Source organism: Podarcis muralis, chromosome 2 (genome assembly GCF_964188315.1).
Source record: "Podarcis muralis chromosome 2, rPodMur119.hap1.1, whole genome shotgun sequence".
Taxonomy (NCBI): domain Eukaryota; kingdom Metazoa; phylum Chordata; class Lepidosauria; order Squamata; family Lacertidae; genus Podarcis; species Podarcis muralis.
In genome coordinates this window covers 107,743,471-107,756,110 of record NC_135656.1, presented here as the reverse complement: position 1 = coordinate 107,756,110, position 12,640 = coordinate 107,743,471, and the positions used below count along the sequence as shown (strand labels likewise).

Genomic DNA, 12,640 nt, shown 5'->3' with positions numbered 1-12,640 from the left:
TGGCAGGGGGTTGGACTTGATGGCCCTTGTGGTCTCTTCCAACTCTATGATTCTATGACCTAATAGGTATCTAAAGTCATTTGCACATAATGAAATCTTATCATAAATTTTGGAAATGTACATCCAGGTTTTTTCCCCTTTAATTTTTTTGGGGGCCCCCAAGAGAGTGGGGCCCTAAGCTATAGCTTGTTTAGCTTATACGTAAATCTGGCACTGATAAAACCCAGCAATAGAGTAGCCGTGTTGGATCAAACCTGACACTGTGCCAGGTTTGCGTCTTCTGGAAGCTGCTGGGACCTGAGTGCATTTTTTTATTTTTTATTTTTTTGTTGCTGCTTTTGATGAAGGCCCCACAGAGACCTTGGCCTTCCGATGAGAGTGACAGAAAAGCAACCAGAGCGGGAGCACAACATGTTTGGCCAGACCAACGCTGGAAGTGTGTCAAAGGTCCCTGCATTAGCAAACACTTATACAACAGGATCCCAGGTGCTCATTTTCCTCCCCATCTCAGATCAATTACAGTGGTACAGTGGTACCTCGGGTTAAGAACTTAATTCGTTCTGGAGGTCCGTTCTTAACCTGAAACTGTTCTTAACCTGAGGTACCACTTTAGCTAATGGGGCCTCCCGCTGCCGCCGCACGATTTCTGTTCTCATCCTGAGGTAAAGTTCTTAACCCGAGGTACTATTTCTGGGTTAGCGGAGTCTGTAACCTGAAGCGTCTGTAACCCGAGGTACCAGTGTATTGATAGCTGGAAGTTCCCTTGCATGAAGAATAACTTATACAGTGGTACCTCAGTAACAGACGCTTCAGGTTACAGACTCCGCTAACCCGGAAGTAGTACCTTGGGTTAAGAACTTTACCTCAGGATGAGAACAGAAATCGCGCAACAGCCGCGGTAAAGATGCTGATTGTCTGTATCCACAGTTTTAGGCAGCGAGGCTTCTGAATACCAGTTGCTGACAACCACAGGCTGGGGAGAGGGCTCTTATGCTGAGATTCCACTTGTCGGTCCCCCACAGGCATCCGGTTGGCCACGGGGAGAACAGGACGCTGGGCTAGAAGGGGCACTGTCCTGATGCAGCAGGCTCTTCTGATGTTCTTAACATTCATTGGCGATTGTAATACTCAGCCATCGAATCATAGAACTGTAGAGTTTGAAGGGACCACAAGGGTCATTTAGCCTGACTCTTTGCCATGCCCAACATGGGGCTCAGACCCATGACTTTGAGATTCAGAGTCTCGTGCTCTTCCGATTGAGCAGCATAGTTAAAATACAGTGGTACCTCGGGTTACAGATGCTTCAGGTTACAGACTCCGCTAACCCAGAAATAATACCTCAGGTTAAGAACTTTGCTTCAGGATGAGAACAGAAATCGCACGGCGGCAGCGAGAGGCCCCATTAGCTAAAGTGGTGCTTCAGGTTAAGTACAGTTTCAGGTTAAGAATGGACCTCCGGAACTAATTAAGTACTTAACCCGAGGTACCACTGTACAGTGGTACCTCAGGTTACAGATGCTTCAGGTTACAGACTCCGCTAACCCAGAAATAATACCTCAGGTTAAGAACTTTGCTTCAGGATGAGAATAGAAATCATGCTCCAGTGGTGTGGCAGCAGTGGGCGGCCCCATTAGCTAAAGTGGTGCTTCAGGTTAAGAACAGTTTCAGGTTAAGAACAGACCTCCAGAACGAAGTAAGTTCTTAACCTGAGGTACCACTGTATATGGATTTCCCCCCTCATCACCAGGCACAAAGGGAACTAGAGGATGGAATTCGGAATCGTTCAAACCCCCTCACCCCCATGCAATTCTGATGCTAGCTCTGACGCAAGACCCAATTGAATGACCAGTAGTTAAAACGTTATGTAATTCTTGGTGACTTAAAATGTCGGCGGTTGTGATGGTGAAACAACATTCATTAGAAGAAAGAATGTCGCATTTCAGGACAGTTGTACCTGGTGGCTTAAGGGCACCCGGATGTGGGCATGAAACATAACACAGGAGCCTTGCAATTCCTGGAAGGTGCTCTTGCCACACGGGCCTTACAATACAAAAGGAGCACCAGCGACCAACACATCAGTCTCAAAGAGGGTGAAGGGAGTGTAAGAACTGCAGAGGTGGAACTGCTTTCCTCGCAGCACCCCCAAGGAGCAGTCTGAAGCCTCCATAAGTGCCCCCTTCTTTCATCCAGAGCAAACGATATTGGGTAAGTATACCACTGCAGAGAATGTGCGGTTGTGTTGTAGATGGGAATATCTTTTATAATTAAGGTTTTGTTAAAAGTTTTCATAATAGATTACATTAAAAAGCAAACTGATCTAAACAAAAATAAAAACAAAGAGAAAAGGAGAAAGAAAGAAGGTCCTCTCTCACAGGTATGTATTAGCCCTTATCCCAAACAGAAGGAAGTGAAGACTCCCAGATTTCACTTGGGAGTTTCCCAATCTTCTCCCAGACTGGGAGGTCCTCACTTCCTTGCCTCTCACACAGTATCCTTCAACAACCAGTATATTGAGAATTCTTGAGAAGATGAAATCAACAAGCCATTTATTTCTTTCTCTTAAAAAAACCCCTGGTATTGTTTCCTTGGTCTCCCCCCCCCCCTCCAATCCTGGGTTGCATTAATGTCCTGACCATTGGTCATGTTGGCTGAAGCTGATGGTAACTTATATCCCACAGCACGTGGAAGGCCACAGATTCCTTATCTTGTTTATATGGTTAACTTGGGTTGCATTCACATTGCAGTTTTCTTTCATGCTGTTTCCCTGTTAATTTCTGCACCTCATTTGAGCTTTCACATGAAGGGCACTTCTGGGTAAAAAAGGATAAAGGTGAAGGACCCCTGGACGGTTAAGTCCAGTCAAAGGCAACTGGGGTTGAAGGGAGCTGGCCGAGGGAGCTGGCGTTTGTCCACAGACAGCTTTCCAGATCATGTGGCCAGCATGACTAAACCACTTCTGGCACAACGGAACACCGTGACGTGTGCCAGAGTGCATGGAAACACCGTTTACCTTCCCACCACAGCAGTACTTCTTTATCTACTTGCACTGGTGTGCTTTTGAACTGCTAGGTTGACAGAAGCTGAGCAACGGGAGCTCACCCGTCGCAGGGATTCGAACCGCTGACCTTCTGATCGACTAGCCCAGGAGGCTCAGTGGCTTAGACCACAGCGCCACCCACATCCCTGGCACTTCTGGAAATGTAGCAGAATAAGTTTAGCACCACTTTTCGTGCTATTTGCTTCTGGGTGGGAAAAATCAGTTTGCAAATAAAGTAGAAATGCACTAAACATGCACCATACCCCACTAGATTTCCAGAAGCGGTTGTATGTCATGTGAAAGCTGAAATACAATGTGAAAAACAAGAGTCTGGGAAACATCTGGAGAACAGAATAGACTGCCATGTGGCTGACGCGTTTCTAAAAGAAATATATAATAATATATTGTTCTGTTTCCCACCCTAACCTTATTTCTGATTCTTTCACCTGCAGCTGCTATGCTCCGTTTCTGGACTTCACCCTCCTCCTTCTGCCTCCTCTTCCTCCTGGTTTCTAGCTCTGCCTCTGAAAACGATACTGTAGTGGTCACCAGCAGTGGTCCTATTAGAGGCAAACGGCTCCCAGCTGGCTCTGGCTCTGTGACCGCCTACCTGGGCATCCCCTATGCTGAGCCCCCCATAGGCAAACTGCGCTTCCAGAAGCCCATTCCTCATCAGCCGTGGAACCAGGTCTTGGAGGCCACCACCTTTGGTAACTCTTGCCACCAGGCAATTATTGATTTCCTACCTAATTCCACCATATTATTTCCCAACACACCACTTTCAGAGGACTGTCTCTTTCTCAACATCTGGGTGCCCAACCCACAACCAGTCAAACCAGTGCCCATCCTTCTATGGATCTACGGTGGTGGATTTATCAGTGGCACAGCCTCGCTAGACATCTACAATGGGGCATTCCTAGCTGCTACAGAGAATGTCATTGTGGCCTCCATGAATTACCGCGTGGGGAGTCTGGGTTTCCTGTACCTGCCGCCAGATGTCCCAGGAAACGCTGGCTTGTGGGACCAACATCTGGCTCTGAAGTGGGTGAGTGAGAACGCAGCTGTGTTTGGCGGTGATGCAGCCCAGATAACTCTCTTTGGCGTAAGTGCTGGAGGATCCTCAGTTGGTTTCCACCTGTTTTCGCCGGCCAGCCAACCCCTTTTTGCCCGTGCTGTGCTTCAGAGTGGAGTTCCCAATGCCCCCTGGGGTTGGAGGAATCCTGAAGATGCCCTAAGAGTTTCGGTAAATGTGAGTGACCTCATGGGGTGTCCTACAGCTAACCACAGTGCTATGGTTAGCTGCCTACAGGGAAAGGAAGGCAAGGCATTTTCTGACCTGGGACCTATGTTTTCTTTGACAACCGATGGGGAGTTCATCCCAGATGATCCCCAAAAGCTCCTGGAGACTGGTGGCGTTCAGGGCAAACCCATTCTCGCTGGTGTCAGTGCTGACGAAGGGTCACACATGGTATTAATGCTATTTCCGAGCATCATAGGAAACGATTCAATACTTACCAGGGAGCAGCTCTATGAAGGGGTGAATCAAACAGTAAAAAATGGAACTAAACAAAATGCCATCAATGCTGCAATACTGAAGTACGTCCAAGAAAGCCATGGGCCAGAACAGTACCAAATGGCCTTGACTCAGTTTTTAGGAGATTACTTCTTCGTGTGCCCACTGGCTGAGTTTGCTGCAAAGGTCGGAGGAGCCAAGAGCCCAGTTTATGTTTACTACTTCGACCACCGTTCTCCCATTTGGCCCAAGTGGGCAGGAACACCCCACGGAGCTGAGTTGCCTTACTTGTTTGGAATCATGGCATCTGAGTCGCAAACAAACCAATCGGAGGCGGCGGCTGAGGATGCTGAATTGAGCCGTAGAGTGATGCGATACTGGGCAGACTTTGCCAGAAGCGGGTAAGGCATTAATCCCTCTGCGTTGTAAAACAAACACTTCCTGCTTATCTGTGTCCTAGAGGCTGCCTTTGATCTCTGTGCAAGTCGTGAATGTGGTTCAGCTTGAAATGTGCACCCACTTCCCAGCATGTTATTGTTGCAAAAGGCTTCAATTCTGTAGAGGCAGAGTAGGAAATGTCAGTCGAGGGGGGACAGAAAGGCGATTCTCCAGGCGTCTCTATCCAACCATGATGAGCCTTCCATCCCAGACCACATGTCTCACTTGTTGGAGTCTGTCTGTCTATCATCCTTCTATTAGGTGCAGGTCAATTCTGTGTCCAGGGCAGCTGTTTACCAGCTCCATCTGGTACGCAGGCTGCGACCCTACCTGCCCACAGACTGTCTCACCAGAGTGCTGCATGCTCTAGTTATCTTACACTTGGACTACTGCAATGCACTCTTTGAAGGTGACCCAGAAACTGCAACTAATCCAGAATGCGGCAGCTAGACTGGTGACTGGGAGTGGCTGCCGAGACCATATAACACTGGTCCTGAAAGACCTACATTGGCTCCCGGTACATTTCCGAGCACAATCCAAAATGTTGGTGCTGACCTTTAAAGCCCCAAATGGCCTCGGCCCAGTATACCTGAAGGAGCATCTTCACCCCCATTGCTCAGCTCCGAGGGCCTTCTGACAGTTCCCTCACTGGGAGAAGTGAGGTTACAGGGAACCAGGCAGAGGGCCTTCTCGATGGTGGGCACCTGCCCTGTCCTCCCATCAGATATCAAGGCAATAAACAACTATCTGACTTTTAGAAGGCATCTGAAGGCAGCCCTGTTTAGGGAAGTTTTTAATGTTTGATGTTTTGTCATGTTTTTAATATTCTGTGGGGAGCCACCCAGAGTGGCTGGGTAGACCCAGCCAGATGGGTGGGGTATAAATAAAAAAAATATCATCATCATCATCATCATCATCATCATCATCATCATCTGTCTTGTATTATTTATTGATTACCCGCTCTTTACTATCTGGTTTCTTTGTTGCCCCAACAGGAATCCCACTGGGTCAGAGGCAAGTGAAGTGAAGTGGCCCGTCTACAATTCCACAGAGCAGAACTTCTTTCATATCGGCGGAAAGGCAGCCCAGCCCAAACGGAGGTCACCTGCCTCACACTGTGGTTTTCTGGCATCTCTTTTTTCAAATGCGAGAGAAGCAGGTGAATTTGGGGCTCCTCTGGGGGTAGGAGTGTATGTAGTTGCTCAGCTGTGCTCCCGTTCTGACCTCCAAGACAAGGAGATAAGTCACTACACAGCCTTTAGAAGACATCTATAGGGAAGTTTATATTTATTTTGAAATGCTTTGTTGTGTTTCTATATATAATGGAAGCTGCTCAGACAGGCTGGGGCAACCAAGTCAGATGGGCAGGAAATACTACTACTACTACTACTACTACTACTACTACTACTACTAATGGAATCCAGAATACTCTAGAAAAGGGATGGGGAACCTAAAATATGGGTCCTGTATATGTCTCCAACTGGCCCTTGCAGTTCTCTCCAGCCCACACCCACTCCCCTTGTTTTTGCCTGGCCTAGAAAGTGTCCTTGATTGTTGATACAGTGGTACCTTGGGTTAAGAACTTAATTCGTTCTGGAGATCCGTTCTTAACCTGAAACTGTTCTTAACCTGAAGCACCACTTTAGCTAATGGGGCCTCCCGCTGCTGCTGCGCCGCCGGAGCACGATTTCTGTTCTCATCCTGAAGCAAAGTTCTTAACCCGAGGTACTATTTCTGGGTTAGCGGAGTATGTAACCTGAAGTGTCTGTAACCTGAAGCGTATGTAACCCGAGGTACCACTGTAATGCCTTTTGCTGTCCTGGATAGAGGATAGAGGGGGAAGTGTGAAACTCCCCATAGCAGTATGTTTCATTCACTGCTTCAAGGCTCCTCCTTTCTGCCTCCCACACTGGCTTACCTGCCCTCCAGTGGTCACTCTCCCAACATCCCAAATCCCTTAGTAACAGTTATGAAACATGAAAACAACAGCAAGAACATGAAGCGCCCAAACAAAACCACACAGATAGTTATGTTATCTGCCACACACATTCTGCAGGAGTTTTTAAGAATGGAGAAACGAGAAACTGGGAGAGGCAAATCGGGACTATCAGACCAACAACAACTGCAGGGTCTTAAGTTCCCCATCCATTTCCCCTCCCTATTTTAGAAAAGTTCCCACAACATTCTGCTACAGGATGCATGGTGGCTGCAGGCTGCAAACCAGAAAGCCTTGTTATCACCACTGTAGGAGTAATTTTTTTTTAAAAAAAGTCTGGCTGCAGCATTCTGCCTCAGCTGGAGCTTTCGACCCAAGGGCAGCCCCAAATACAGCACATTACAGTAATCCAGCCTTGAGGTTACCAATGCATGGACTACAGGAGACTAGCTATCCCTGTCCAGGAATGGCCATAGTTGGCAAATCAGACATAGTTGGGAAAAGGCACTCTATACTACTCACCTGGTTTTTTAGTAGGAGTGCAATGCCATCCAGAACAGGTAACTTGCCAATTTCTCAATCATGGGAACCACCTATCCACAGAGCCTCCATCTTCCCAGGTTTCAAACAAAGTTTATTGGCTCAAGAGAGTATACCAGTAGATCAGTATGTCAAGAGACTAAGATTTTGGGCATGAAGTTTTCGTTCTTTCTATTGATCAGTTCTTTTCCTCTTTCTTTCTTTCTATTTTAGAAAGCCTTTTCTGAGGTCTCTGAAGAAGGCAGCACTTCAACCATTTTGGAGAAAGGTCCGAAGAATGAGACCCAAGAGAATGGAAACCACACTTTAGGAACAGGTTAGCTAGGCCCACAATTTGTGGGACCTCTAGCCATGTTACGAAGCACTACACAACTGTTTGGGATGTAGCTGTTCAAGACAGTTTGGTTCACTGCCACAATATCACAGATTGGTCGCTCCAATCCGCACTGGCTGTATTGTCACTTTTGAATAAATGTTAAAAATAAATGTTAAAAAGAAAACAAAGGATGTAGTAGTTCATGGGGGGGGGGGCAAAGCTGAGTGAGGAAGCAGACAAACTGCTGAGATATGAATGGAATGGAAATGTAAACCGTATTCAGGCATTCAGTTCCTCTGAGTACCAGATGCATGAATGGGGTCTCTAGAAGACATCTGTTTCCTCCCCGAGAATGGAAATTTGATTAATCAGGATTCCCATCCCCAGAAAACTCAATGCATCTGAGGCTCTTGCACATGGATGCCAATTGTGCACACACAGTTCTGATCTTGAAGAGAGGGGAATACGCAGCGGGTAGGGGTGGGGGAGAAATTCGTCAGTTTTCATTTAAAGGCAAACACACCTAATTCACACTTTCTGGAACAGCATGCAAACTGAAACAGATAGCCTTCCAAATCAATCCTTCTCCGGATTTTGCAATGCCAGTCTCCAACCAAACACACACCCTAGGTTAAGGCATGTACTGGAGAAACTATCAAGAGAAAAAAAATGTGTGATGTATTAGGGGAAATTGCTGTGCCAAAATATGAAGATCATTGCATTAAAAAAAAATTGTATGCATACCTGCATAAAAATGTACATATCAGGAGAATTTGGCACTAAAATGCTGATGGATTTCCATGAGGTTATTTTAAAACAAATCACAAACAGGTGTGGAAAACTGAAGACTGGGGGGGGGGGGGGAGATAGAAACAGGGAGAAACTGAAAGTGACAGATTTGCTCATCTGTGGGTTAAACCACAGAGCCTAGGGCTTGCCGATCAGAAGGTCGGCTGTTCGAATCCCCGCGATGGGGTGAGCTCCCATTCCTCGGTCCCTGCTCCTGCCAACCTAGCACGTCAAAGTGCAAGTAGATAAATAGGTACCACTCTGGTGGGAAGGTAAACGGCGTTTCCGTACACTGCTCTGGTTCGCCAGAAGCGGCTTAGTCATGCTGGCCACATGACCCGGAAGCTGTACGCTGGCTCCCTCGGCCAATAAAGCGAGATGAGCGCCGCAACCCCAGAGTTGGTCACAACTGGACCTAATGGTCAGGGGTCCCTTTACCATGGCCCTCAGGAGGAATTGTGTGTGTGTGTGTGCGTGTGTGCATGATGGAACTCAATCTCCCCATCTCTCCAGCATCTGCCATCTAAGTTGATTGTCTCACTCCACCTAATGGTCCTGGATACACCAGCAGCCTTTCTCATTCTACGTAAGGTACTTATTTCCAGATTATTTGTTACCTTAAAGAAAGCTGAGGTCATTTCAATCTGTTTGAGTATTATAACCTCTGTATGTTTTCAAGCAGGATTGGAATTTTTTCTTGATTTTCTTGTTTTGTCTTTCTATAAATCACTTTGAGGGCTTGTTTGTTTTACAATCAAGCAGTGTATACATTTTCTGAAATAAAAAAAGAATGACCGCTCCCCTCTTAAAACGGGGGGCGCCCTTTGCGTGGACGCGTGCAGCCCTGCATCTGGAGTGGCCCCATCAGCATAGACTTTGCCTTCCCTCAGGTGGGATACCTGGAGGTCACCGCCTACTTCAGTGAGTTGTCCAATCAGGGAGTTTATCGAACTGGCAGAGAGCAGGAGGAGGGGGTGAGTGAGTGGAGCAAATACATAAATTGCCCTTTTCTGAACCTTGGGAATCACAAGTGGGGTGGCTACTATCGTGCTCAGGTTCTGCCTGAGAATTTCTCACAGGCCTCTGGTTCGCCACTGTGAGAACAGGGGAAAATCTTTTAAGTTTCCATTTAACAAAATGTATATACTGCTTCTTCAGTGGAAAACCTCTAAGCGGTTTGCAAAGGGCAATCTGAAACATTCATTTAAAAAGTACCCCGAAAGAGTAAATATTAAAAACAAGGGAACACCATTTTAAAATGTTGGGTTGGAATAAACGACAGACGAATGGCAGGTGTCATCTGGGAGGCACCTCTCGAGCAAGTCTCTTTTATTGAATATTACATGCATTGCCACGTATGTGCTGGTTGCTGATTGGTTAACACAAGTACAAAGCAAAGATTACATATAGGCATTAATCACCAATAGATTAAAGGCTGGGAAAGGGAGCACAGAACTAGACAGGCATGAAAACCTCCTAACTAGTGATTAATATATTAAGACTTAAACAATTACATTCCAATAGATGTGGTCAACTATGCATTAAGAACAGGTCAGAGTGTAATGTTTTCATGAACTCAAACTGAACTGAACTGAACATTCTGGGATGATGAGGGAATGTCTTAAGAACGGTTTGTGCAGCATCATGTACAGAAGCAAAGCTTAGAAGCAGAGCTTCCCATCATGCCACAGTCATGTGCAGAAGCAAATGTGTAGAGACGAGTATTCCTATCATTAAAAGATGCTGGTAAACTCTGTGATCTTTAAAACTTTATACATAAAATAAAACGACTTGTTAAAACTGCATGTTAAAATGACTCACCTGTGACAATTACTGGCTGAAACAAGAAAGTTTTAAAGGTAAAGGGACCCCTGACCATTAGGTCCAGTCATGGCCGACTCTGGGGTTGCGGGGCTCATCTCGCTTTATTGGCCGAGGCAGCCGGTGTACAGCTTCCAGGTCATGTGGCCAGCATGACTAAGCCGCTTCTGGTGAACCAGAGCAGCGCACGGAAACGCCGTTTACCTTTCCCCTGGAGTGGTATCTATTTATCTACTTGCACTTTGATGTGCTTTCGAACTGCTAGGTTGGCAGGAGCAGGGACTGAGCAACGGGAGCTCACTCCGCCGCGGGGATTCGAACCGCTGACCTTCTGATCGGCAAGTCCTAGGCTCTGTGGTTTAACCCGAGTGCCAAAAACAATGCAGCAAAGTCTTCCTGACTAATATTAATGGGCAGGGCGATCCAAAGTCTGGGTACTGCCACCCTGGAAGATCAACTCTTTGCAACTACAGAATGAACACCAACTGATAAAATAAAAGGTTCTCCAAGCCACTGAGGTAGGGCTGCCATGTTTCAAGAAGTAAAAATATGGGCAGAAAAAGTGATACTCAGACACACGTGTACTGCTTCTATTTGCCAGCCCATGCGCTAACCCCCCGGCCCTGGAGCCAGCCCGAAATATGGAGACATGACAACGATATACGGGATAAAATTAGGCCACAACTTTATCGATTTCAGATGTAGGAAACCTTGGCTTAGGCATTGGACGGCAACCCTCTCAGCCCCAGCTGTGAAGGGGACTGTGAAATGAGATTTTACACAGCGTGCCCCCCACTTCCCCTGATGTTGGTAGTTCGACCTTTCGCCGCCACTCAGGGCCAGTGACTCCCGCAAACACCCCTTTAACGGGCCCTGCAGATGACGCCACATGGGGATACATAATAATGCTACCCCCCATTCCGAAGAGAGCCAGTGTGGTGTAGTGGTTAAGAGCGGTAGACTCGTAATCTGGGGAACCGGGTTCGCGTCTCTGCTCCTCCACATGCAGCTGCTGGGTGACCTTGGGTTAGTCACACTTCTCTGAAGTCCCTCAGCCTCACTCACCTCACAGAGTGTTTGTTGTGGGGGAGAAAGGGAAAGGAGAATGTTAGCCGCTTTGAGACTCCTTCAGGTAGTGATAAAGCGGGATATCAAATCCAAATCCAAACTATAGGATACTGATCAAGGTCTAAAACTGCCAAAGTTGTGACCATTGCTAGTGGGGGAGGAGGTGGAGTGCCGGCCAGTAGGCAGAGAGGTGTCACCCTGGAACGGGAAGCCTGCACCGGGTCGTAAACCCCACCCACTGCTGAATGTGTGAGCGGTAATTGCAAAAAAAAGGGGGAATCAGCCTTGCCATTCCCCTAGACCTGCTCATCTTTACTGGAATAATATTCCTTCTGTATGAAGATTGGTAAGGTGAGAATTGGTACCATCAAAAACATTGTTGCAAAGACACATGTATGTTCTTTATTTTGTGAATATTGTTGTCGACATACAAAAATGAATTTGGTGCACGTCCATACATTTTATATGTATGCCACCTTTCCACAATTTAAACCATGCTCCATGTGGCTTGAAACATGAGGAAAATACAGAACAAAAGTAGTCAGAAACAATAAATAAAAACGTCAAAAAATACTTCCCTTAACCTCACTACAAGACCACCACATATGATAAAAATAACCTTCTTTCTCTTTAAATTTCCAACACTTATTTGATTTGGATTTATACATTTGTTTTTGCCAATTTACCATCAACATATCATTTTCATATAATTTTCTCTTGGATCATAGCATGCTCTAAATTTTATATCCATATTCCACAATCGTTCCCATGTTTCCATATCTCTATTATGACCAATAGCTATTGCCCATTGTATCACTGAGGGTTTTACGTGCTTCAAGGAGGATTGCAACCAACCAGGTTGGGGGGACACAGGAAACACCCCCAGCACTTCAGCCATCTTGTCCTTTACCTCAGGCAGGAAGACCCCTTGATATGGCCCTGCTACAGGACATCTCATTGGGGGACATTGCATGCTCAATAAATAAAGATCCACCTGCCCTCACTATTCAAACTCAACCTGGCTTTTGATGTTCTTCAGTGCCAGTCCATTGCTACCGACAGTGGTACCTCGGGTTAAGAACTTAATTCGTTCCGGAGGTCCGTTCTTAACTTGAAACTGTTCTTAACCTGAAGCACCACTTTAGCTAATGGGGCCTTCCCCTGCAGCTGCGCCACCGCTGT

General features: G+C 46.5%; 1 protein-coding gene across 1 annotated transcript; it reads left to right on the top strand.

Annotated features, from left to right (window-relative positions):
- Positions 1-3,491: 3,491 nt before the first annotated feature.
- On the top strand, positions 3,492-7,912 carry LOC114588623 (cholinesterase-like). The gene is made up of 3 exons (XM_077923482.1): positions 3,492-4,951; positions 5,984-6,147; positions 7,678-7,912. Exons 1-3 carry the CDS (start codon positions 3,495-3,497, stop codon positions 7,689-7,691), a joined length of 1,635 nt encoding a protein of 544 aa, XP_077779608.1. The 5' UTR covers positions 3,492-3,494; the 3' UTR covers positions 7,692-7,912.
- The last annotated feature ends 4,728 nt before the right edge of the window (positions 7,913-12,640 follow it).

What these genes read in the sequence shown, in the direction of transcription:
- LOC114588623 (XM_077923482.1), top strand. Translation starts at nt 3,495, where the DNA reads ATGCTCCGTTTCTGGACTTCACCCTCCTCCTTCTGCCTCCTCTTCCTC. An exon ending in GCAGACTTTGCCAGAAGCGG is followed by an intron (nt 4,952 to 5,983) that starts GTAAGGCATTAA and finishes TTGCCCCAACAG; the next exon opens with GAATCCCACTGGGTCAGAGG.